Source organism: Solea senegalensis, linkage group LG10 (assembly GCF_019176455.1).
Source record: "Solea senegalensis isolate Sse05_10M linkage group LG10, IFAPA_SoseM_1, whole genome shotgun sequence".
Classification (NCBI taxonomy): Eukaryota; Metazoa; Chordata; class Actinopteri; order Pleuronectiformes; family Soleidae; genus Solea; species Solea senegalensis.
The window spans coordinates 15,353,754-15,381,227 of record NC_058030.1 but is presented as its reverse complement, the minus strand read 5'-3'; the positions used below and the strand labels follow the sequence as shown (position 1 = coordinate 15,381,227).

The following is a 27,474-nucleotide window of genomic DNA, read 5'->3' as shown; positions in this document are numbered from 1 at the left end:
TGTCAGTTGTGTTGTTTTTATTACAAAAGCATATTCAGTTCCCAAAAGAGTCAAACAGTAAAAAAGACAACGTTTTTTTTAAACAATTATTCTTAATGGAAGTGATGTGAATGTATTATTAATGACTAACATAAACACAGCTCACGTTACTTGGAAAGGAGGAAGTTGGGAGATAAGTAAGTGTGCACTGCCACTTTTTTGTTGTTGTTGTCGTCTCTTCAGACTGAGTGAGATTAAGAGCTACATGACAGATAGTTGCATGATAGAGTTATTGCTCCTGTTAACACTTGGCATCTGATTGAATACAAGTCTGACATTACTGGCACAATGTCACACTTCACTTTCATACACACGAGTAATAAGTACTGCACTCAGTAAGTATAAATAGGACAATTTTGTTAAGAGGACTTTGTTATGTACAATATAATTACAACTAGAAATATTCAAATATCCCTACAAGTGATAGATAACAGATTCTCACAGTCAATACGGTTCTATTTAAAACCTTCACAAAGATCCACAGTACACAAGCTTTTTTCCATGGTATAAAAATATATTACAAATCTGCATAAATATTTTACACAAAACAGATATAAAATATGCTGCATTTTCTGACAAAGTCACACAGAACAGTTTTCAACACCACTTGGTGTTTTCAGAAAAAAAACATCTAGATAAGTTTTTGATAAATACAAAACTTTTTAAAAATGTGTTAGTCCCATTTTACCACACACTTAGCTGTGCTCAAGTTCTGATTTTCCTCTTTTCGTTTTTGTTTATTTGAAACAATGGTTTAACGTCCTCTTTTCGCGACTTCAATCCCCCAATTCAACAGAAAGAGATGAAGATCATCCCAGCCCATCCCAGATTAATCTCCTCAGAGCATGGATTTCCCCCATAAGTATCAAGTCCACAGATGACTCCTTACAGGCTGATCACAGAGACAGAAGAGAAATAGGGAGAGAGAGAGAGAGAGAATGAGTTGCTCTAAGTGTGTCACATGAAAGATTACAGTATCAGAAATGAGCTTTATCTTGAATGTTCAGACACTGGGCTGCATTCATTTGTGGACACATTATACCATGCACTTTTAGATACATTATATCATGCACTTTTAGATACATTATATCATGCACTTGTAGATACATAATATCATGCATTTTAGAGCTTTTGTTGCACTGAACAACTGAGGTCAGTTGTTGGAACAATAAGTTTGAGTGAGAGGACCAAATACCAAGGGTTGTGACCTCAGTGTGTGTGCGCACCTTTTTTCCTCAATTTGCTGGATATACAGTGAACAGGAGTGGTGATATCGTGGGTGACAAGAAAGCCCAAGACAATGAGCGTCGTTGATCTAGGTTATCCAAATTTTAAAACTAAGTTTAGACTCCATCAGCTGATGTTAATAAAAAGAATATTGTGGCCACTGTTTAGTCTGGATACACATAATAATTGTGATAGACGCACATATCTTTGTAGAAGATACCGACAAATACATCACTTCTACTATCTTTGTGCACCAGCCACATATTTCTGTATCGGACTATAAATCGGATATAAAAATGCTGCCAAAAAAATAGTACTTCAGAAAAATGACAAAAAGGCACAATCTAATTGTTTGTATGAATGAAAGAAATTCTTGCTATAGTTGCTATAGATGAGAGTATTCTTGTATAGATATTTGTAGTGTGTACTTGTACTGTGTACAAAAAAGTTTACGAGGTTCATTTTTTTTGTCCAGAATCTACTTCTACTTTCACGCCTTTGTATCAATAATGATGTCAATAACAGAGCTTAATTCTTTTTAAGTCTTAATTCTTAATCTTAATTGATTAAGACTATTTTAATTTGTTGGCTGAGAGTCTACTATGTGAAGCCAAACACACCAAGGTACAGTGAGTGTAGCATAATAAGTAAGTTATTATAACTAAATGCATCTCTATGAATATATCAATACATTTTAATCAATGTTAAACATAAGCACATTTAGGGAGCCGGTTCAACTTACCTGCACTTTAGCCGCTTTTGAGGAAGTGCTCTGAAAAAAAAAAGAAGAAAAAAAAGAGAAGAGTCTGTGAGGTCAAAGTGTGAGAGCATGGTCGTAACAAATAAGAAGTGATCGTGTGTTAATACGTTTAAAGACTGTGGCCTACTGTATGCATCATCACAGTAACCAATCACTTCATTTGTTTTGGAGACTTCATGCATTAGGACAACCTTGACATAAATTGGCTGAGTGCTGATGGTTATATTCAACTATGAAACCAGAGTCCAGCAGCAGCAGCCCTTGCATTTACTGAGCCTTCAGATCTAATTAAAATCAGCCAGAGTGTGTGCTGATCAGCACACTTGTGTGCCATATATCTCTGGTAAGATGACCACCCTTGTTATTTTAGGCTCATTGTTCCTCTTTCAGACTTTTATGGTGTACCATAAAGCTAACCTTGTTTTCTCATCTTACTGATGAATGTACTCTCCGTCTCACTGGCTGTGCTGCACACAATTCAAATAACATGAGCGTACAGATGAAATGGAGCCTCCGTTCAAGTGAAAGAGTTTCACACTTAAACACGGCCACTTAATTATAAGCGTCAGTCAGTTCTGATTCAAACAGCCACCATATGTGGTTACTGTCAAAACGTTGGCATCCATTATCACGTTGAAGAGCAGGGCAATTTATTTTATTTATGTTTTTTTTTTTATCATGTTTGCTCTGGTGCCACCTGGTGGAAGTAGATGTTAAAGGTACACACACCTTCATATAAAACACACAAGGGCAGGGCAACTCACCTATAGATATTTGGGTCTAGCAGCATGGCTGTGTCCTGCGGTAGCTGGGATAAATGCACCACTTTAGTCTTCAGCTGACACCGCTCTGTTTCATTCACCCATACATCAGGTAGTCTGTAAAAACACACACACATACGGGGGGGGCATGTGGTCAAGGTCTAAGCTTGAACAAGAAAAAGGAGGAGAAAAGGGGAATGGAGTGGGTGTGAGAGAGGAACAAAGAGCCTCACTCACAGTCCAGGGTACACGCTGACACCTTTCTCTGAACACTGCGTACATTTCCATAAGTAACAGCCTTGACCAAATCAGCGGGACACACATGCACACAGGTGTGTGTGTGAGAGAGTGTGCAGACCTTCACAGAACAGATAGAGGACAAACTGTTGTATAGTCCCATGTTGTCAATTATGGAGTCTCAATCTAGTCTCATTCACTTTGTTTCACTTCTAGATGAGGGACCACTGATTGTGTCCGTTCATTTAAAATGATCCGATGTGGGGAAAAAAAAAAAAGTTTTAAAATACTGACAGCACGCACGATTAAATTGAATTAAAACCACCCGACTTTAAAAACAGAGAAGTGGTGGCCTTGGAGAGACAGGCGCACACCCCTGCACACACGTAGGGGTATTACTCAGCTCTATCGCACTGTACCACACAGCAGTATGATCGCTGCAGAAAGAGCGTGCAAGCACTGGCGTGGCAAGTCAAGGTGCAGAAGAAAGAAACAAAGAGCTTAGCGAGACGACTGCACCTCCCCTCCCTCCTCCAGCCTCCCCCCCCCCACTCCAACCCCCAGCATTCCCCGTCACTATGTGCGTCATCACCGGAGCCCCAAGAGATGCGGAAACACACACACACACTCACACACACACTCACTGCACACAGCATTTAGCCAAGCAGGCAGCCACCAGGCCAAATCACTCATTCACATGCCTCGTCAGCCCATTCAGTGAATGGTGTGCAGGTAGTGCTTCACGTGCAGCACATTCAGCACAACTGAACAGTGATGGGGAACAAAAGGGAGGAAAAGCAACAGAAAACTGACAAATGGAGGACAAGAAAAGAGAGGTTGAGGACAGGGAACGTGGAGAGGGAGGATAATCAACTCACTTTTACTGTAGTTGTCAAAGCCCTTTAAGGCATATTTTATGGGCCTATAGGGTGGAGTTACCCACATGGGACAATTTAGTAAAGAGTCACAGTTAACAAAGAGTCATTGTGATGTGCTTATAATCTACCAAAATCCAATATGTAATGGTGTATTTATGAGTAACACTTCAAGTTTGACACACAAAGAATATACAGTTTAAGTACAAGTACATGTTCTATAAAATCTGTAGATTTCAGTCTGTGCCCTTAGAATAAACACATGTACCCTAAGCGAGACCTTGTTATGTTAACTGATGTGTATAGGCATACGTTCAACGGCCTGATATTGAACAAAACTAAATGCAACAGCAAATTTGTGACATGAGGTTAAAGGCCCTGATAATTAATAATTGGAAAATAAAGCCTGGATTATCTAGTTCATCTGAATGTTACAGTGACTACACCCTTGAATTCTAAAAATCACAACAATCCGTGCTAAACTTACAACCTTTTTAACAGGTATTGATCAAATGGAGAGCAGAGAAAAATGCAACTTAAATGATAATAGTTGCTCCTTTAGAAGTAAACATGTAAAGTACAAGGCTGACACCTACCTACTACACAGGTGATGAGTTTTGCAAGCACACATTCCATGTTCATTTTTTAATACAGATAATGATTTAGTATGGGCAACTTATTTCTTTCATTTTACAGCATATGACTAAAGTGTTTGTATCCCCTTTAATGGTGGTGAGAGCTGAAAGATGAAGCTGACAAAAGGCAGGGACAAGACTAGAAACAGCCCACTTCAATGCAGCATCAAAGTTTGGGTTAGTCTTGAGTTATCTGCCCTTGTGAAAATCAAACTTCAAATCACAGAAGGACCTGCAGAGTGTTAAATATACAGTAAACGCCCATGTGTGTTTGTGTGCGTGCACGGCTTACGTGCACATTCCACTACGGAGCCACCGTAAACATGTCAGAGCGAGTGAGCTGTGGTACTGATGTGTTATTATATTGTGATATACAGGAGGCACACAAAACTGCGGCATTGGGGACTCGGCGCATCACACATAGTAACATGGTATACACTTAAGTATGTTCTATAGTATGTATATCACTTCCTAACGACCCCCCCTTCACACACACACAAACAGATCTCCACCCAAAGTCACACCAAGCCAAATAAAGACAAACGGATTTATTTTATTTTCCAGATGGGACCGTTTGGCTCGCTTCTGTATGAGCCAGAAATGTTTATTGGGAGTGAGGCCACTGTGGGAGAGCTACTGGGGAGTCTTCCACACTGGATTGATGGCCAGCTTCAGGCTTTAAAGGCCCCAGTGGTGACAGAAGCAATAAATTCTTCAAAAACAAGCAAAGTGTATATTAAATCACTAAAATATTAAATGCCTTTGTATAGAACTGTGTTAGCCAACATCACACAATCCCATCCTTTGATAGTTGGAATCAAAACAATGCTACTTAGGCACTGTTTAAATCCATACACTTATATGGCAGGCTACACATACAAGGTAATGTTGGGCAACTCGTCTCTTCAACGGCTGTATAGCACTTCGGACGTCATGGGTCTCCAACCATGTTGGTAGGAAAAAGCTTCTGAAAAACTAACTGCACCAGTGCCTGTTTTGAGCTTTAAGAGTTCACTGCGCACTTTAAATCCATGGAGATCAAGCAACATATCACAGGACCTGGCAGACTGATTATATCTGATCCATACAATACCCCTGGGTGCTATGCACAATTACGGAAACAGCCATTGTGGACATTATTCCAGAACTGCAGCATTACATCTTCACCTTTCTGATAAACTTTCCCCTAGTTGTACTATGTAGAATACTCACATTAAAAGTAAGTAAATCGAACAAAATATTTAAGTTAATTAGCATTGGAGTCTGAAACAATGCTGAAATTTGCCTCCAGATAAGGGGATAACTGACAATGACCGTGTCCCTTACTTTGTCAAAAAGTTTCCCCTTAACTGCCGACCAGGAAGCTGCAAATCCGGGTGCCAACTGCAGTATCATCATTCACAACACTACCTGATATGAATGATACAAATACAAGTGTTGCCTGTGGGTCCCCATCATTCCGTCCTGTGTTTTATAGCAGTGATCGACCTCTGTCGTCCTCGATATCTTTAGTGATCTCCCACTGGCCCGTCCACAACTGTTTTGGCATCCTGGCGCACAACCGCTATCCACCATCTTTACTTTATGAAAATATCGCCTGGTTTATATGGTGCCGGTTATATGTCTGTGGATGTGAACAGCGCTGCATTGCTTCTGTATGAGCCAGAAATGTTTATTGGGAGTGAGGCCACTGTGGGAGAGCTACCAAAATGGTTTTATTTTGGTTCCATGATAGGTTTGTGTGATGTCAGGTACCAGAGCTCCATTCATGGTAAGTGAAGACGGTGGATTGCTGTTGTTGTTCCCCAGAATTCCAAGACAGTCGGGGAAAAGGGAGCACATTTTTACCAGATCACCAAAGATCCAGAGAGAAAGCAGAGGTAGATCACTGCCATAAGTGTGCTTGAACCGAGAATAGAATAAAAGACTCTGCTTGTGTAGTGATTATATCATATCACATGCAGAACCCAGTGCTTACTAGCTTTAATATTTTGTTTATTTTAGACACTTTCATTGCAATGTCTAAACGTTCTCCGGAGCGGGATGAGGTAAAGTTTATGCATGCATGATGAAGATGTTGGGTTAATGCAGGTCTTTAATCATGTCTGCTCCAGATGTTTCCATACTTGTGAAAAGCAGTGTGGGGGCATTACACGGGTCAGATACTATATTCACTCTGTCAAGTTCCGCAATATACTGCTCAATCTCAGTGTGAGCTCTGACGCCTTAAAACCAGCAAGCTGTTGTTGCCACCACCGTGGCGTGAACAAAGTGGGTTATGTGACGTCCAGAGCTCTAAAGTACTGTGTGTTTTTTAGGGGCCACAAGGTAGTTAAAAATTAGACAGGGTATTATTGTAAAGCATTGTGATAAAATGAGTTGCACCCCTGAGTGAGGGAAGACTCATCGCATTGCATTAGACTGAAAGAGAAAAGAAGGGTTTTGATTTTAAAATATTGATATCTTTAGGCAAGTAATGAACAATTAAAATAGATACACTGGATTAAAGCAAGGACAACATATTTTCATTGACCATAAAAAGTAGTTGAACAACCTCATGGTAGTAATTCTCTGCCAAAACAAGTCAACCTGCAGGAAATAGCTGACTGACATGTGGGTCAATGTGACCTATTTGCCTGTGTGTGATTCCTTGATTATTTGACACTTATGATGACTGTTAGATCAAAGAAGCAGTTCCTCTGTTTTATAACAGTTTTCATACAGTTCAGTTTCTTTGACGGTCTCCCTTTAGACCAGATAAGATACGGTGCAGAACATAATTAAGCATTCAACTTGCCAAATATCACAGCTATAATTTAATTAAGCAAGCAGAAATTGGCCATATTAGGTGTACGAATGACTTGCCAATTTTCACTGGCTGCTCACCATCAGTCATGCATGTGAGGTTGTTACTTTGTGATCAGTGAATAGCACAAAGATAGGAAATCATTTTCACACCCTGGATAAATGTCACTTATGGATCATTTGCGTCTTTTTATGAAATTAAAAATTAACATCTGGACAAACTCATAAGGAGGTAAAAACAGGCATCCCAAATTTGTGTTTTCAACAGGATGTGACGACATCTATTTTTAACTTTTATACAAAAGACCGCAAAATTATTTTCTAAACTTAAATGCAGGAAATTCCATATAGATTTGGCTACACCCATTGTTGCAGTGCAGTGGCTCTCGGTTCCTCTTTTCTTAGCTTACTTCAGATGTGCTTTTCTCCCATACACAGCTCTTGGTTCTCTTCACTGTTAAACCCAAGGTTAAACCCCAAGAGCGGACCAAGCTATTCAATGTTTAAACAATCAATCTAAAAGACATTCACTGGGCAATGAGACAGACCCATCAGTTACATTTTCCAATAGATTTACTCACTTAAAAAACTGATAGGTTTGCAGTGTCTGAAATTGTGTTAAATCTACATAAAAACACTTTTTTTTCCATATTCACCTTTTGATATAATCCCTAACTCAAAGCCAAATAATTGGCCTTGTGTAAGGTCAAGTTCACTGTGACCTCATGTATGGCCACAATAAATCAAAGGCATTAGTGGATTTTCTGGCACAAAGGTCCATTTGGACTGGAAGAATTCTGTGGTCAAAGTTCAAGCTCACATGATGCTTTTGGCCATGACTCAAGAATCCATATGCTAAGGTCAACTTCTCTGCAACATCACCATAGACTGGAAACCAGATTTATTATACATATTTTGGTCAAATTAACTGTGTGGCAAAGGCACACACCACAAAAAATGCATGTCTGAAAATTATACGTGTGAAAAACTGCCATTCAGGAGAGCCCTTCTAACATTATTGTGAGTAATAGTGCACGTTTGTAATGTGGGAACATATCTTTTATACACTAACACTTTAAATAAACCGACATTTGCTTTATACTCAAAACTAACCCAGAAAAGCTGCAAGCTGCATGCACACAACCTTGGATGAACACTCAAATGGGGAGTCACGGAGACAGATAGCTCCCCGGAAAGACGCAACGTCTTATCTGAAACAATAACTCATGCCTACACGCAAATAGCCGCCCACTCACAACAGCACCATACAAAATAACAGTTCATAAAGCGGTCCTACAGTGCAGCCGTTGGAAAGGAGGGACCAAGATGAGTGCGGCTCACCTTCTATCCATGCTAGTGGATCAAGGCATTCACTGTCACTGACTGCATGGTTTACTGTTTATTATTCAAAGGCATTCGGCAGCTTACGTGGAAATCCATTCATCAAGGATTAGACAGCAATTATAGTTCTCTCGCTCTCTCTCACACCATTCCCCTCTTTTCCACTTCAGTGAGCTGCTGGTGGTTCATGTTCAAAATGGTTCATGTTAATCAGTTACCTATTAATCCAAATGGAGTTAATGAGCGTCAGTCAGACAGTGAATGGTTTGCTTCAGCGTTAATAAACATGACATCCCACATTTACATGGCTAATCATTGACTTGGTTACTGGAAACATAGTATACACATACACATAGTACAGCACTTGATAATGAACTCTGTGTTGAGGGTCACAACAATTGATAACTAACTACACGACAACAAGATTTTTACTCAAATGCTAATATATTTATCCTCATGCGCTATCCACACCACTAAGATATAATTTTAAAATGCATTACATCTGCTATAGTTGGAGATTTGGAGCAACTAAAACTGATAGGTTTGGAAAATGCTTCAATTCTTTTTGTGGACACGCAGAAATAGTATTGTATAGTAATACTTACCATAACTTTTTGCGTTTTGACTCCTTCCTTTCATTTTCATTTTGTAGTTGGTCCAACTAGTATCTCATTAGTAGTATTTTCTGTAACTGAGTAAATCACTAAAATTTGCTGTCTGTTTACACCAGTGCAAGCATTCCCAGTGTACAGTATATGAATATCTACATGACATACATTTTCAAGTGTTGTATTACCTGCACAGTTGCCCTGAAACACAAGTCTGGATGCAGATCTTCTCTGCTTTAAAATGAAAAATAGCAGGTAGGAGAGAGCAACCTAAATTAACTTGGTGCTAAATATCTAAATATACATTTAATAAACCTCTCAACTCTTCAGAGATTGCTTGGAATACACGGCCTATAAAAGGTTTCTACTTGTGCACAAAATATTGTGGTAAAGGACCCTGTAAGAGTTCATTTTCAACATATTTCCACTTTCCTACTTGCGCTCTGTTTGCATTTTCACGGTAACATGCGACAGCCACATTTCCTGCCATTCCAGTGAGAAGTGGAAGTGGGTCCAACAACAACTCTGCATCAATGTGGGTGAAACCTTATCTCCTGGTAAAACTTATCCGTTTCATTCTGCCTCTTCTTCACATTTCTCTCCCACAACCATTTTCTTCCAACACCCACTTTTCACTTTGCACCATTCTCTGTATCATTAATTCCTTCTCTAATCCATTCTGCCTTTGAATCACTGTATCAATCTCCATATACGTCTTTCTGTTTAGAATTAATCTGACTAGCCCATCCTGATCACCAAACTTCATCTTTTTCTTCCGCTCCCTTTGCCTCATTATTTCTCTGTGCACTAGATTAAACTCCCACTGCGGGCTGAGGAGGAGACTGCAGAGGTGGATCAGAGAGGAGGAAAGGAAAGGAAAGGAAAGGAAAGGAAGAAAGATAGAAAGAAAGAAGGGAGACTGAAGCAGCATAGGGCTGAGAGTACAAGAGTTTAGCTACAGTATGTTCATCCGAGCCTGTCAGCTGCAATGTACTTCATGAGGCATCATCCAGGTTTCTTTGCGCTTTGTTTTTCTGTTTTTGTCTTTGTTTTTCAAACCATTCACGGTTTCCTTCAACCTTCCCAGTCCTTTCCTTCATCTCCTACTTTTCATTTGCCCTTGGTCATGCTATCTTTAATTCTTCCTGTTCTTTCGCTCTCTCTGATCATCTTTAGATGGCAAAGACTCAACACTTTCCTTTAAAGTCCTGCTGAGAATCACTGAATTCTGTTTCTGTGTGACATGAAGCCATTTCATTACAAGCACAATGCCAAACCCACCAGCCCTGCTGCCCAACTGTTTAAATGAGTATGTGTTGCTAAAATTCACCTTGGCTGAGACCAGTGTGGCTCGGAAAGGTGCGATGCTACTGAAACCTGGGCTGAACTACTTGTAGCCTGATGAGCTGGACTTTTGGTGAATGACGGACATTTATTTAACGAAATTATGGGAAAATAATTGGAGACGGAGCCACAAAAAAGCAGTGAATGAGCCACAGAGTAATTATGGATGCTTATCCACTGCTTAACAGGATATTTTAGGGGGCCTCATCTAGATTTATCCTGGCAAGAGTGCTTTCACACCTGCACCATTAAATCAGACTGTGTTGCAATTAATTTGGGCAGGTGTGTAAACCATATCAAGAAGGTGTCGGACAGGTCACAAATTCAGACCTACTTTGTGGTAGGAACGTGATCCGACCTCAGTCCAACCCACATACCCAGTCTACTCTGCAAGGTTGAGCTCAACAACTCCACCAAGACTCCAAGCATGAATATGCTGTGTGTCCCATTAATTATCTACTGTGGCAGTCCGCCACGGTCTAATATGTCCCGCCACAGTTTCAAATTTAACCAAAGAACTTTTTTTACACTACTTATAATAACATTAGATATGTCTTGTGTAGCATTTTGCCGAGCTGTGTGGACCATCATTTACCTTATGCTTGCTTATTACTGCCTCTGCAGACAGTATAGTTTCAGCGGCAGCTGTGCATGAAGAGTGACATGCTGTGCAGTTCACTTTCTAAAGTGCAAACTTCCCTTTCACTCTGTGTACCTAAAAACCAAGAATTAACCCCTATAATGAATAGATGATACTGGTACACAACTATTCAGAGATTGCAAATACTAGCTGCAAAGTGAAGCCGATTCTTCTAGGCTTCATTTGCAGAGAGCTTGGGGCTCTAACCTCCTCACATTGCAAGCTTTCTATGACAAATGTTGTATGGGTTTAAAGAAGAAGACATTAAGATTTATCTCAAGCTTTGACATAAAGGAAAGCCACCAAGTTGACAGTTCTACTAAGAGGGAAGGAGGAACATAAAACTATCAAAGATGGATAAACATACATTTTTAATGTGCACTTGTACATACATGCACCCCTGCAGCTCAAAAAGGAAATGTTTGTGTGACAGACACAGCTTTCCCAACTCAAGCCTCCTCTTGTCTACATGGCTTCCTGTGGCACTTGAAGACTGGAAAATGAGTGATCATCACAACCCAGGGAAGACCACCCCCAAAACTCTCCATCTCTTTCCTACCACTCTTATCCTTCTCCCTGCTCTCCTTTCCTGAGTTCCTTTAACACCAGCTTCTGTAAAATGGGAATTATGTGTATTTATTTATTCTGTATATAAAAAGGAACGACTACGGTGGTGGCATGGCAGGACAGCGGATATATTACATGTCACAGGTCTGATGATAGATGGCACCAGGGCAGCATTATGCTGACTTTACATGGCTCAGTGTAAAATGTAAACAATCAAGGTGGGCTTAACATGGAGCCTTTTCAACTGCAACATAGAACTCTTGTCGCCATGTCCTCCCTCTGACCACTATCCCACCCCCTCGTCATTAGAGAGATCGACAGATGAGAATGGCCTGCTGCTATTATGAGCAAGTTTTTACTGAGACTGTAACTAAGACTGCTCACTAAATAAATCCCACAAACCCAAGAGCAGCTATAGCTGAGAAGGTAGAGTGCGTTGTCTCAACCAGAAGGTCAGTAGTTTGATGCTTTACTTATGTCCATGTGTCGAACGCTGATACATTTGGTAGAGAAAGATTCACCTTTATCTGTTTCAATCCAGTGCAGTTAAGCCAACACTGGGAATATATTAACTTATTATGGAATGTGGTTCTGTAGCTGGCGATACACCGTCATTTTTCGTGGCTGCTTCCCAACCAGTTTTTGGTCATAATTATTTATTTATTCAATTTGAAAATAAGGACAGGGCACATTAATAAACATTTGCATGCAAATGTGCCAGATTAGCTAATGTAGCCATTAGCTAATTTCCATCTGTAGTCCAGAGGCAGGTTGATGGAACAAACAACTTGTAAAGACACACAGCAACGCACACACAGTGATACACAAACACAAAGCGCCACTGAGTATTGCACGTCACCATTTCCAATGTAAACTGCATAGCTCACTAATGCACAATGTCCAAAAATATTGCACATTCCTGTGTATATTGCACAGGCAACATTTGTTGCACACCATCTGTTCATATTGCAGACTGTCAATTTATTTAGTCCTGTGTTGGCTGCTCATCCAGTTTCTCAAAAGTGTTGTGACTGTTGCAGTGCGAGAGCAATGCCAGAACATTTTGACTCAGGACATTATATAGTAAGATTGTGGTTTCCCCATCACTCCACATATACCTCCTCTTGTCTGCTGTTTACAATTTTTTTTCCCGCCGGTTCAGTGAAAGATGGAAACTGGAGTGATGTTTTAGTCACGTTATTTCTAAATGTCATTGTTTATTTGCCGACTTGGAGTCCATTGCACTTAATCGCATTTACCTTTTAGCAATACTTCCAACTCCCTCATGCATACAAACTGTTGTGCAACAATTCGATGGCAACACTAGGTGGGGGCTGTATCCTGTCCTGTATCTTCATTTGTAATTCATGCCTTCTTTGTTTAATGTGCATATTGGGTGATACAAAGACTTACATATACAGTAGACAACTATTTTTACTCACATGTCCTCAGGTGTCCAGTGCAGGAGAACCTTTACTTTGCCAGATCCCTCTTTCCTTCTGGCTAGCACCTACACAGACATAATCAAGAAAAAACAAAAGCCGAGTTATAAAATAACACACCCATATAACATGAATTCCCAACCAAAAACATCTCCACCAATGAAAAATAACGAAATATTTTTAAAAAAGGCTTATCAAATACACATTTTATATTTAATGTAATATTTCAAGGTAATTTGTTTCAAAGGTTTCAATTCGCATGAATGTGTTGGGTTTGTCTCGTATTGCAGCAAAGTCATTTTTCTGTGCAGAATCAGCTTCAAAGACATGCCCCCATCCTGTCCCTATCTCCACTGAATAATTAGGCTACATGTTTCAAACCAAGTGATACAGTAGCTGATCATTACACTAATAAGCAATGTGAGCCATCTTAATAATGTATGCCAGAGCTCAATGAGATTTCTATTTTCAACAGGACCCATCCCACATTCCTGTCTTTGCAACATAGTGCTCGACCAAGGAATTCAAATGTTTGCTATCCTGCGAGTGTTTGGACTTAACTGGGAGCTGCTAATCACAGTTAGCACTGCAGAAAGACCAGATAGAAATGGGAAATCAAAGTGTCACTCCTTGTGTTGTCAAATATGGCAGCAACAGATAAATCATCATGTGGTGTGTTCCATTACCTACTTTCACGACTCACCACCTAATCTGCCAACACAACCTCAAAATGTGAGGCTTTTCTTCTAGTGACAGTACACTCAACCAAACATTTAATCCATCATGCTGTGATGGTTTATAGTAAAACTAGTCTGGAATGCACACAAATATTGTCAGTGGGGAAAAAAAAAAAGCTAGAAAAATAACCATCAGTGTCAAAAATAGCCACAGATATAACCTCTTGCGTCAATTGGCTCTTTTTTGTGAGGAATGTCTATTTTTAGGATAGTGAATGAGTTCACATGTGAAGAACTTCTCTTACGCACATGAATATCTGAAATTATTTTTATGACTCTAGGGAATGGCTGCAGCATTGATGGAAACTGGTTTGAGGACAGAAGGGAAGAGACACAGATGGAGACCTAGAATCACTTCTCTACTCATCTTACTACTTTTCCTCCCCTCCTACCTTTTAACCAAATTACGCTCCAATATAAGAAACCAAAATGAGTTTAGTTACTGTTCCAATATGACAGTGTTGACTATGATTGTGTCTTCTCTCCAACACAAAATGAAAAACTGAAAGTTCATTTTTGTCTCGCTGTAGTTTCTCCAAGCTAATGTATTGGGACACGGTGAAGCTGAGAAAAATTAGAAAGTACTTTAAGAGTCAAAGCATTAGTAAGCAAGAGTGAAAACAGTCATTTATATTTCTGTTAAATGTAACAAATACTTCTAGTATGTAACAAGTTCTTTCTAGGACATACACAAACATACAGTAGATGGGTACTACTGTCTGACAGCCTGACTAACACTCGACTGGAAAAGGATGTGAACAACAGATCAGATCAAAGATCCTGATAATGTCAAATTCATGGGCAAAGATGCCGGTCAAAAAAGCGTGTACGTATGTCATTTAACCTTTGATAAGCAGGTGACCTGGGGCTGCTCTCTCATTGGTTCCGTCCAGATCACTCCCAGGGATGCAGCTCTCTGCCAATCAAATAACAGCGTCAAGGCTGTCATTCAAAATCAGTCCTCTACGGATGTACTCAAGTGACTACGTTTACATACACATGGAGTATTGTGGGAATGCTCGTCTGCGACTCGTGAAAATAGCTTATTCCTGTAAGCATTAACTGAATAAGCCCTTATCACAGTAACTACTAGGCCATGCTCATGTCTTTATAGAACAGGTTCACTTGACTGCCATCATGTTTGTACAGTAAAACACTGTGATGGACTCGATGGCGGCATATGGACTGTGGGCTTTTAGCCATTTAACCTGCCATTAAAAATTCCTTAATTATGTCATATTTATTAGTCCATTTAAGATATAATGTGTAACATTTCTGCATTAAAATATCCAAGAATGAGGAGACTAATGTTGTATATTTTGTTGAGCAGTGTACTTGTGTTAGCTTAAACTTTTCCAGTGCATTTTTAATGTCATCATCTGCTTAACCCGTCTTGAAACGTCCGGGGTGAACCGAAACCACAAATGCACAGCAGAACCAACTGAGACAACACAACGATTCCCATGATCCCACACTGCTTCATGGCAACTGTAGATAGTTACAGCTTCTCTATCAAACATCAACATGAGGAAGAAGTAGTAACATGTTACACTCAAAAACATGGTCTTGTTAAAGCATTAGCCTGAATTCAGTGCTACCTTCAATAGGCTCAACAACAAGTGAGTCACACCCTGCAGCTGAAACTTGGTGCACCAGCAGCTGCTTTACTGTCCTTTTAATTAAAAGTGAATCGCTGTTAACCTCTGCCTTCGGGCTCCTCACAGCACCAGGTTAATGATCACAAACCCAGGATACTTTTGAAGAGACCATGTAAAGGCTGAAGATGAAGAATGGGCTTGTGTTTAACAGCATGAAGTGATTTGTGAAAAGAGTGGGTTGATGATGGCAGTTGATGCTTTAAGGGACAGATCATAATCTTCTCTACACCCACGAGGCAGGAGTAAGAGACAGGGAGGAGGGAGGGAGGGAGAGCAGGAGGAAAAATGAGTTAACAGTGGATATTAGTGTGGCTCCAAAACAAAGAGTTGAAAATGGCAGGACTAATGCAGGGGGAGGGCAGGACTGCTAAAACTGGGTGTCTGTCTAGTGTCAGGGGGTCAAGCTGTGAATGACGCATATTGGCACAACTAAAATATCCCATCACAAACATGACTGAGTTGTTCTGGAGCGTCAGCAAGACCACTGGCCAAACTCCACAGAACCCCCACAGCTCTGCTCCATCTCCCTGGGCCAGGGAGGGCCCAACGGGGTCCGGAGTCTGACGCAGTCCTACAGTCTTGCTGCACCGCAATCATCCAGGGGACACAAGTAAGACAGAGAATTTACGCCCAACTGGCCAGATGTCCTTCCGATTCATAACCCTAACCATTGGCACTTTTCCTTGTCGTCTTTTGGACAAGACTCAGCTTCTTGTCTTTTGTGACTCACTTCTCTAGCGGGCTATTCCTCCTCTGACCTAGTGTGCAACTGCAAAATATGCAGTTACCTCTCTTAACCTCTTCTCAAGCTTTATCTTCACTTTTTTCCTGAGCTCTTCTTGGCTGATGTTGAGCAGCTGAGGTTTGTAGGAGCAGAACGGAACAGAACAGAGTTGAAAGAGAGTACCAAAACATCATGTCATGAGAACTCTTTAATACTAATTAGATTTGAATAAAACACAAGCGTGAAGAATGGGCTTGCCTAAAACTGCAATAAATAATGTTGAAATACATGGCTTGGCTTTAGAAGTATCTGTGTGTCAGGAGAAAATCTACTTGCATGAATATTAAACAGGGCAACAGGCAGGACTATCGACGACAATAGTGACCTTGAAATAAACTTTGACTAGATAGTTTGATATCAAATTTACAAGGACTTTATTATCGTTAGTAAAACAGTTTAACCGTATAACATAGTCTGAAAATAAGATTCGCTCCTTGCGTTTCTTTAGTGCAGAACAATTGAGCCTCTTTTTTTGCCTTCAATTATTATACATTAATAGCAACAATATCTGTTGATGCATTGCACAACTGATAAATGTGCCATAAATTGACATCTGCACACAACTCTTTTTTTAATCATAATAACCCATTTAATACCCATAAAAGGGTATGTTATGCTTTCATATGTGGAAGATCTATTCATGTGGTTTTAATGGGTATAAAATGTGTTAAAAAAAAAGAATGTAAAAAGTTTCTGCCCACAAACACACTGATTATTCTTGTTTGGTTAGCCACAGAGGAAATGTAAAAAAGCACAATCAATATTCTATTAATATAAGGCGTCACAGCAGGACAAGCTGAGATGTAAATTATTAGAGATCAGAATAGTAAATCAATTGTAAACGTTGTCAGGTTTTTCCTCCTGCGTGCATGTCAAAACGTCTGCTGTGAAAAAGGGCAAATGGCCCAAGGAAACCACTGTCAACAAAATCACTGCCACTAATTAAAGACAATGTTTCTCAGAACGGCTGAGAAACAACTGAACAGGTTTGAATATTGTACATTATGTGATGGAAGGAGTTGTGTAGTGCTTGATCATTCTTTTTCCTGTTTTAATGCAAAAATTACATCATCATGCAATTGGAGGACATGAACAGGACACAGGGCGCTCCCCAGTGGAAGTGAATAGGAATAGCAGCTATTCAAAGACCTTTTTTTTGGCATTTCACACCCTTCAAATCCAACATATCACAATAATTGTCCCCAGTGTGGAATTCACTCCTTCACACTTTAAAATAATTTAATCTACTCAATCAATCAACCGAAGGGAGAAAGAGAATATTCGACTAGGAATAAACTGTTTTTCATGTGAGTGCCTTAAATAGTAAGGTGCAAAGGCACTTTACAAGCCATTAATAATGTATCATGCACTGAGTTCAGGTTGGACTGAGAACAATACACAACAACAATCCAATTGTGTTTCCTGTGAAGCCAGATTCAGAGAAAAAACATCATCAAGCCTTGGGGCGATTCAAAAGGTTCACTTCAAGTGCACCGAGGAAAAAAGATCTGCAACAACTCTTTCACACCCCCTGTTGTCTAAAAAGAAAATAACAAAAATAAAACCAAGGGGGATGAAAATCTAACAACCAAGTACAATCTAAATTAAATACAAGACAAATTACAATTTAGACATAAAAAAAGACACATACTCATACGTTCTCATCAGTATATACTGACTGCTTCCATTTGTCTGTTGAGTATAGAGAAGCAAAAATACTGCTTCCACTATCACTTCATTATGCCTACAACACAAACTGTTACAATATGCAGATCTAAATTTTGCTTTCCCTGAATACTTGGGTTAAGTGTCTGATAACTCTATATTTCGACAACCATGTCTGATCTCCTCAGTGTTTCTTCAGTGACACGAAAGGAAATCTTTGAGAAACTTCTGAGTAATCCACACACACACAAAGATCCAATGAGGAGCAAAAATAGCACAAAGAGGCTGTGTTGTCTGCTCATGATGTTAGGCTGTTTGCACACGCGCACACACACACACACACGCACACACGCACACACACAGAGAGCCATTGCATGTAGGGACGGGCATAATTAATCGACAATCGATTCATTGATCAATAAGAATTTCGTCGATGACGTTAATTTTTTAATCGATAAAACTAATGCAGGTTCTGTTGCATAGTCAATGAAGATCGGCTAATCCAGAGGCTGGGGGAGACGAGGAGCCTGCGTTGTCTGACACGGACAAGGGGAGCTCAAACACTGGAGTTGCAGCCTCCCAGTCCCAGGTCTCTGCTATGACACAACTCCTGCACAGGTAGCTGTGCATCACAGCAACGTCAGTCCCCTCAGAGTGGGTGTTTTCGGCAGCTGGACTGACAGTCACCAGGCTGCGGTCGCGTCTGACCCCAGAGGGAGATGCGCGGATGAGCTGTAATGGCATCTGCGACTACAATGAATGATGATCGGGTGGCGGGCGGGTACGGGTTTCATTGCATTTTTAATAAAGCTATAAATAGTGATTTTTGAGATAAAAAATATTAATGATTAATTGAAAATCGATCGCAAATTCTACTGACGATCGATTAAGAAGATTTTATCAAAAGCTTATCTCTAATTGCATGTATAATATTTTTACAGTCCTTAACATTACTGTTGCCTCGTCATCTCCTCTCATCATATGATCATTTTCTACTGTTGTGATTCTGCTGCTGCTCCAAGGCCTGGATCCCATTGGACGTGTCGCGTGTGCATCGCTGCCGCGTTCTGTCATGTTTTGAATTTTGGCACCCATGTTAACAGATTATAGTGTTCACACTGTACAGTATGCGTCTTTTGAGTTTTGGCACCTCGCCTATTCCTCACGCATGATGTGCACAGTAACAGTTCCCACCAAAATAGACAGAGAGAAGATCTGTTGTTGATGATTTTGACATTCTACCAGCAGGATTGCATAAAAGTCCCTCTGTAGTTTTACTGTCTTGGCTGAATCTGAACACATGGAAAAACATTAACAATTTATCTTTTAAACATCTCTCTCTCTCTCTCTCTCTCTCTCTCTCTCCCTCTCTCTCCCTCTCTCTCTCTCTCTCTCTCTCTCTCTCTCTCTCTCTCTCTCTCTCCCTCTCTCCCTCCCTCTCCCTCTCCTCTCTCCTCTCCCTCTCCCTCTCCCCCTCTCTGAGTAAACAAAAATGACATGACGGATTCTGTCAGCGATAAATCAGAAAGTGAAGTGTGAGCGCAGCAGATACCCCGCAGGTGTGAACACGCAGTGTTAGACGCGAGTTCGATGCCAGCAAGACGTGCCACAGCCACGGCATACACAGCGTACATCCGGTGTGAACCAGCAATAAAGCAGATATACAATCACTACCAATCTGTCTGTTGCAGAAACTTGAAAATGAATTCAAATAATAAAAAAACAGATGGTCCAACAGTTGTGTATGTGTATGAACAAATGCAGCTTATTTAAAAAAAACGTAGAAAACCGTGCTCTACAATTGTCTGCATTGAGACTGCAATCACCATTTTAAAATTGAAAGGTCATTGTTGGATATATTATACATGTATGTATGTAACCAACTCTATTATTGTCTAATTGCAGCACATCATACTGTAATAAACTACATGACTTAACACTGGGGTGTACTAAAAAAAAGATGAATTATGATTTTGTTCACATGTTTGCACATTACCCGTAAAAAGAGGAATACATCTGATGATTTAACCACACTGATGGTCATTAAATGAAAGCTATTAAACTGAAAACAGGTAAGCGCTGACAAAAACTACCAGACAAAGAAAGTAAAGAAGCACTGACCGTGCTGTGAAAGACCACGCTGTGTCCATTGCCCACACTTTCAATGTGGGTAGCAAGGTTGAGACAGATGGCCCTGTGGCGAATAGCATCCATGGTTTGGGCATCGAAGAAGTCGTGGGGCCTTGCTGGAGGAGGACAAGGACAGACTGATGAACACTAACAATAGCCTCCACAGTGGACGTGAAGGCTATTGCTTTGCTTTTTTGGATTTGCACACAACATGATTTGCAACTTACATCACATTAACAGGATGTTTTAATTTATATCTATGTGTGTTACACTACACATCACAGAACACAAGCAGCCACCGTGCATCAAAAAACGTGTAGCTTATTATAACTGCATGGTGGTTACCTGAGCACTGTCAGTAGCATTACGATGTTTTGTGGCAAGAAAAAAAAAAAAGGTAAAACTTACCAACATACATTAAAAAAAGAAAGAAAATAAATTTTTTAAAATTTTGAAAAAGGGTTTTGTGTGGTGTGGTGTGTGTTAGTTGGGTACGTACGTAAGGTGCACCTGCGTTTGTTCTTGAGCTTCTTCCTCTTGTTGATTCCAGCCTTGGAGGGCGACTCCTCTTTGAGTTTAGCCTGGCTGGACATTTTAGAGGAGTTTTGCTGGCTGAAGTGACTGGGGACATGTCGAGCCAGCCCTCCCTGAGAAGCAAAGCTGGCAGTGCAGCCGCCAACTACACACTGCAGAGGAGCACAAAACCAAAGTGAAAACTTTTCAAATTCAATTCAGCTAATAGTGTGGCTGAGTGGGTACTGAGGAGTGAGTACTACTTTGACACATTTAGCATTAGTAAGTATAGTTTGCTGTTCTGTGAAACAGCCATTTGCAATGCAAAGACGATGGCACCAGCTAGATGTTGAGACTAATCCCACAAACATACTGTCGGATCAATATTAATCAGTACTGTAACCTGAAATTAAAAAAAAAATAAGCAGCAGGCTTGAATTACTGTAGGGCTGGACAATAAATCGATATTATATTAGTGACATGAGACAAGATATTGTCTTAGATTCTGGATATTGTGATATCATGATATGTATTTTACTAGTTTTAATGGCGGTTGCAATACTCATAGTGAGGGATTATGTCAATTGTGACACTTGTGAAATTAAATACTGATTAAAATGCAAGGAATGGCTGTAAAATGAATAGAGAAAAAAGACAATTTCTTCAAATTTAAGCCTGATTTAAGCAGAATTGGACCATATTTAGGAGGCAATTTGATTGTTTCTTGCTTAGGTAATTATTCTTTAATGATCAATAACAAACTAAAGAAATGCACAAGATATCATATATAATTGAAGGTGACAATTTTAAGAATGTAACATAGATAAACAGCCACAATACAGGCATTACTGTATTTTTCAAGGTATGTATCTTCTTTTATCTGAGAGCATATTTTGCCTGCGTCCAGCTTAATTAACATGATATATCGGGGCATGTTCTAAAAATATTGAGATTATACATATAAGCCACACCGCCCAGCTATAGATGACCTAAATAGTTTTACCTTGAAGGGCTTATCTCCACTGTGAGTCAACACGTGCCGCTGGAGCCAACTCTGACTGGTGGACGGTGTGTTATACACCTTACAGCCTTTCCACAGACACACAAACACCTGAGGAACACAAAGAGAAGACATTATGATAAAAACAGAAGAAACTAGCAGAGAGGAGTTAAAAAAGAAAGAAAGAAAAAGAGTTCAAACACAGTAGCACAATAGAGAGAAAGATTTGGTTTAGAACAATAGTGAAAAATTGGAGGATAACTGACAAGACGGCTTAGTAGGGGTTTGCATTGTGGACGAGTCGATACCAGTCTGGATACATGAGCTTTGATTCACTTCAAAATACTATTTATTATGAACGGTGGATCGATTTGATACAAATCACTTGGGTTTAATTTGATGCGATGCAATTAAGTTTGATGCATTACCACTATTCGTTTAATGTAAGCACTTTTCCACTTTACAATTACAAATTAAGCGTAAGCCAAATCTATAAAAGTATCACTGCTTACCTTGAATAGATGTTTCATAAAAGCTCCTTTAGGGGCCAAGTGTGTGTGTGTGTGTGTGTGTGTGTGTGTGTGTGTGTGTGTGTGTGTGTGTGTGTGCGCGCGGCGCGGCGTGCGCTTGTGTGTGTTTGTGTGTGTTGTGCAATGAATGAGTGGTCAAGCAAGAGAGGAAGCAGCGCAGTTGTTCAGGTGAGTGTGGAGCATGAGAGGCTGGGGACCGAGCAGTTCACTTTAGCAAAGACAAACTAAGGCACTAATGTGTAGTATTCTGTGCCAGTGGGAAGAAATAAATGCCCAGGCTCCTCCAGAGCAAGCCGACAGTCCTTGTGTTCATCACCTGCCAGTAAAAAAGTAAGGGTGTTAGCCTGAAGACCTCAAGAAATTACCCCCATCTGTGCTTCCCGATCACAGTCTGGCAGTTAAGGCAGGGAAGCTCAACACCCATGGTAGTTGCTACTTTTATTAGGGGTGTCACGATATCAACTGTAAATCAAATATTGATCGAAACGATGTCACAATCTCAATGTGCGAAAGCAAAGGTGGAATTGAGTATAACCACACCTCCAGTGTCTTGCAGGCGTGCCAGAGGGGAGAAAAAAAGTGTCGAGGTTGTAGCCATTGTAGCCTGATTACATGTTACCTCCTCCCGCTAACCTGAAGCTGCTGCCAGCTAATAGTAACCACGGCAACTGCTGATTTGGGCGACACATCGGCCAAACACAAACCCCTTCCCAAATCTCTGAAATCACAAACATTTTCTTGTGAGTTTTGTCAACAGTGTTTGCGTTGTTGACAAGACCCATTTGCACGAAAAGAAAAAAAGGATTGAGAATCCAATCAAATCTTGACCTTTAAAAATTGAAAATCAAATCGAATCAAGGAATCGTGACACCCCAAAGTTACCATCAACTCATTTGAAGACACTGTGAGGAAGGAACAGCAGAACAGCTTCCTCCAACCCATTCATGACACTAAAAGTTCATAGCATTTATATTGATTCAGCATGAATGATGTACTGTATATGCATCTTTTATTTTTATAACTGATAACTGCTTTGCCTTGGTTTGGTGTTATACCCCTAAATGTTAGAGTGAGAAGTGAGAAAGACAATCTAAATAAAGTTGTCTACTCCTTTTTAATACACCAGACCCTAGGGATTTTTGTGTCCTACAGGCAGAAGACAGTGGTGAATCAGAGGACGATGATCTCTCACTCCCATCATTCAAGTCGTAATGATTACATGGAAGTAGAGAAAAACGGGCAGAAGTGTTTAACCCTGACAAATAGGAAGCTGCTCAGTCCAAAAGCTATTTTTTTTTTAAACTAAAAACAGCAAAGAGCATAGAAATGACAAGCTAGTTTCACTCTCACATATTCTACAACATCTGAGTAAAATCCCACTCCATCATTGTCGTTATGTGCGTATGTTCAGGTGAGTTTAAGTGAGGTTTCACTAATCAACTATCAAATTTTGTTTCAGTCTTGCTGTTTTCATATCACACATATTTACAAAAAAAAAGACAATGTAATGGTATTTTATAGTCCAAAGGGCTTCTGGTAGATCATTTTTAACTAGTCACAGGCCTAGGTCATCCTTACTGCATTCTGTGGACGTGGAAAGCTGCTTCGCATTTCCCACATGCACATGCATGACCACGGTTCTATTCTCACGTCAAACTAGCGTTTCACTCATTAGAACTCAGTCTCACATTCAGTAGCAGTGATTTCTGCTACTGTATGACCTGGTATTCTTTGGGTGCAGAGTTGTACATGTACAGTATATATATATAGTAGGAGCTGACAGACACCCTTGCGTAACTGCAATCAAGTGTCCATGATTATTGTCTTCTATGTTGTCTCTTTTTGACCAATGTGAAAATGGGCGGAGGATAAAATTTAAGTCACACAGACCCTAGTGGACCTTTGCACTAGGATGTGGATAGTATGACCTGAGCCAAACATTCATATTTTAAGTAATTCAGACAAACAGGGTAAGAAGCGTGGAAAAACAATCACTGTTATAGCTGCTGTCAACTATTATGATAATCGATTTAGTTTATTGATAAGAGTGTTTTTTTTCAACAACTAAAACAAGCTTTCTGAATATTTATTGTCGACAAACAAGACATTTGAGAACATTTTCAGGTTTAGTAGACACTGATCAACAATTTTCAATTTTTCTGACATTGTACATCAAACAAGTACTCGACTAATAGAGAAAGTAAGCGATTATGAAAATCCTCAGATGCAGCCCTAATGACGATAGACACATAGGTGCAGTGGTCCAGAGATAAGCTGGGGGCACCAACAAAGTCTGTGAAAATGTTCTAAATGCTGAAAGTCTACTCACCCCTCCTCTCTGTCCATCCACATGAATGCCCCTGATATGTTCTGCCAAATCAGGACTGGAGTTGAAGCACTGTGGGCAGAGGTCCCAGCAGCAGGAGAAAGCCACAGTCTTCATCCCAGAGGCGCTAGCACTGCTTTGTCCATTCATCATAGCAGGCGTGGAGCGTCCACTGGACACGGTGCTCTCCATCTCCATCAAGGTGCTGCTGATACTGAGAGTAAGGAGAGGGTGAGTGGGCAGAGAGAGAGAGAGAGAGAGAGAGAGAGAGAGAGAGAGAGAGAGAGAGAGAGAGAGAGAAAATGGTGGAAGAAAACAGATTCACAGTTAGAAAGCAATGAGCAACTAAAGACATCAAGAATAGCTTCCAAGCTTAGATCAGACTTTGCACAGCTGTGAAGAACAGGTGCAAATATCACTCATTACATCACATGGCCACTCACATGTGAAAAGACTCCAACTCTTTTTCCACGCATGCCATTTTTATCACTCATGCCAAATCTTGGCACTTTATCATTGATATGTAGGGCTGTAAACATCAACGGGCTAATTCTGAGTAATTAATTCCTTCACGTATTACGACAATTGAATGGACAGATTCTCAGTTTATCTGTGGTCACATTACATGGCTTGTACGCCCAAGATGATTTGAGACACAACTATTAATGACTCAGTATACGACTTACAGTAAAGGGGAGTGATTTAGAAACACAAAAGCGCCAGTAGATGAACATTCATATAGGATTGTCAGTGAGGAAGATGATCTTGCTTCCACCAGTTAAATGAAGAACGTTAATCTTCACAGATTAATTAAATAACGTTACACCAGGAACTAATGGTTATTGATATGTGAGTGTTTGAGTACGTGCCTGAGGACATGTCTGTTCATTTACTACAACAAGCTCCTGTGCAAATATGACATGCTTTGAGTGGATGTTTAAAAAGAAAGGAGACAGGTAAATTAGTGTATTTGGTTTGTGGACAAAACGTTTTTTTCAGACGTGTTAAGGGCTAAATAACTGATCAATTGATTGAGTAAATAATAGTCTTATTAATTGAGAATAAAAACAATCGCTCGTTGCAGTCCTACAGTGAGTTGAATACATATCAGTTGACATTCTAAAGTATAAATAACAAAAACTCGTAATTGTGCTCGTTTAAAGGTAAAGGTGGGGGGATAATTCACTGTCAGCCGCCACTGGAACGTGTTCACATAGCCACCCCCAACCCTGGCCGTGAGTGAGTGAGTGAGTGAGTGAGCTGTCATTCTCCCACCGACCTGTCCTCCGAGTCCATACGGCTCAGGGGTTCACCATCCGAGGATGATATCTCCACACTCGGCCGCCTTTTATCGTCCACCTCGACGCTGGGTTTCTCGCCGTCTTCACACACTGTTTTGCTCTTGTCACAGTCTATCCCAGAGCCCCGGCTGTCTTCTGCTCCCGGTTCCTCCTTTGCCTCTTTCATAGCGTTATCGTCAGCGGACTCGTTGGCGTCATCTCCGCAGCATTGGTTTGATACGGGCTTTAGCTCCGGCACGGGCTTTAGCTCCAATTCTACGGGAGCGGTTGTAGTCTTCTGGTCGCATGTCTCCGCCTCGCTCGCGGCCTTGTCTGTCGCCTCAGCTGGCTCCTCTTCACCGGCCTCCGGACCCGCCTCTTCCATTTTCGGCTCTACTTGAAGACCCGGTTCCTCCGTTTCCGCTTCGGTGCGGCCCTTTTCTTTTTCCTCACCGTCGCTCTGCTTTATCTCCTCGGTCGGTGCGTCGTCCTCAGCACCCAGTGCGGGTGTTTCGTCTGGAGACGCAGCGGCCATTTCAACAACGTCGATAACCGTTGAACACTTTCGGTATTAAAAATTCAACCGTGGCACAGTCCGACGCTTCACTGCAGGGGAGGGCGGGGTCAAATCACACTATCTGCTCTCTGATTGGTCTGAGGCGGCACGAGGAGCAATAACTCTGACGTTGGTATTTAAACTTTCCATGTGTTTCTTTTGGTCTTTTTGAGTGGAGTCACTGTTTACCTACTATAACCTAGGTTCCTCAGCTGAGGAAGCAACGCTGCCACTTTTAAAACATCTTCAACAACAAATTGAGAAGTATGTGTGGAGACTAATGGTTGTCCACTGACATCCACATAAACCATAGTGAGGTCATAAGATTCTTCCAAAACATAGCATTATGTTCCTTTAAAGGGACAGTTCAGGTATTTATGGCACTGACAGACAGAAAAACTGATTTTAGCTACTTTAAGGTCCAGTGTGTAAGAATTAGTGACATCTTATGGAAAGATTGCAGATTGTAACAAAATGAGGACTCCTTCACTCACCTTCCCACTTGTCTCAGGAAATTGTGGTAGTGTTCGGACACCAAAAAAGGACGTCCCCTTTTCTTTTTTTACCATATTCAAACTTAGCATCAAAATACACTCTGGCTAGTTTATCTGTTTGGGCTGCTGTAGAAACCTGGCAGCACAAGATGGTGGCCTCTGTAAAGCAAGGCCCTTGCAGAAGTGTCACCTCCCGGACTCCATTGATCTTAAACTCTCCCGTCAGGCAAGTTAAAACAAGCTGGAGCTTGTCGGTATTTCATAAAAGGTTATGCTGATCTTGGGTACATACCGTATATCAGCAGTCTAGTCCTGTCTTGACAGGATTCCATGCTGATAATTCCAAGCCTCAAACATCCTTGGAAGTCCTGACACATCCACTGTAGTGGTAGAAGCCACGCTTTCAGCTCCACATGAGCTGCCAGTGGAAGATCTTAAACCCCAGTTCAGTTGAAAAAGGGACTCATCCTACAAAGGGGCAGAGTTTGTCAAACACTCCTGTCTCTTTTATTCTCAAATG

The 27,474-nt window shown here is 40.6% G+C and overlaps 1 protein-coding gene across 2 annotated transcripts; it reads right to left on the bottom strand.

Annotated features, from left to right (window-relative positions):
- Window positions 1-26,521, bottom strand: LOC122776259 (zinc finger protein aebp2-like). Of its 2 annotated transcripts, none has more exons than XM_044036699.1 (9): window positions 25,904-26,521; window positions 24,628-24,838; window positions 21,772-21,879; window positions 20,755-20,941; window positions 20,247-20,392; window positions 13,282-13,349; window positions 2,791-2,904; window positions 2,009-2,038; window positions 1-931 (listed from the first exon to the last, which is right to left on the bottom strand). In XM_044036699.1, exons 1-9 carry the CDS (start codon window positions 26,437-26,439, stop codon window positions 925-927), a joined length of 1,407 nt encoding a protein of 468 aa, XP_043892634.1. In that variant the 5' UTR covers window positions 26,440-26,521; the 3' UTR covers window positions 1-924. The 2 variants fall into 2 exon arrangements, with proteins under 2 accessions (XP_043892634.1, XP_043892635.1); XM_044036700.1 differs by having other exon boundaries at window positions 20,247-20,371.
- Between the last annotated feature and the right edge of the window lie 953 nt (window positions 26,522-27,474).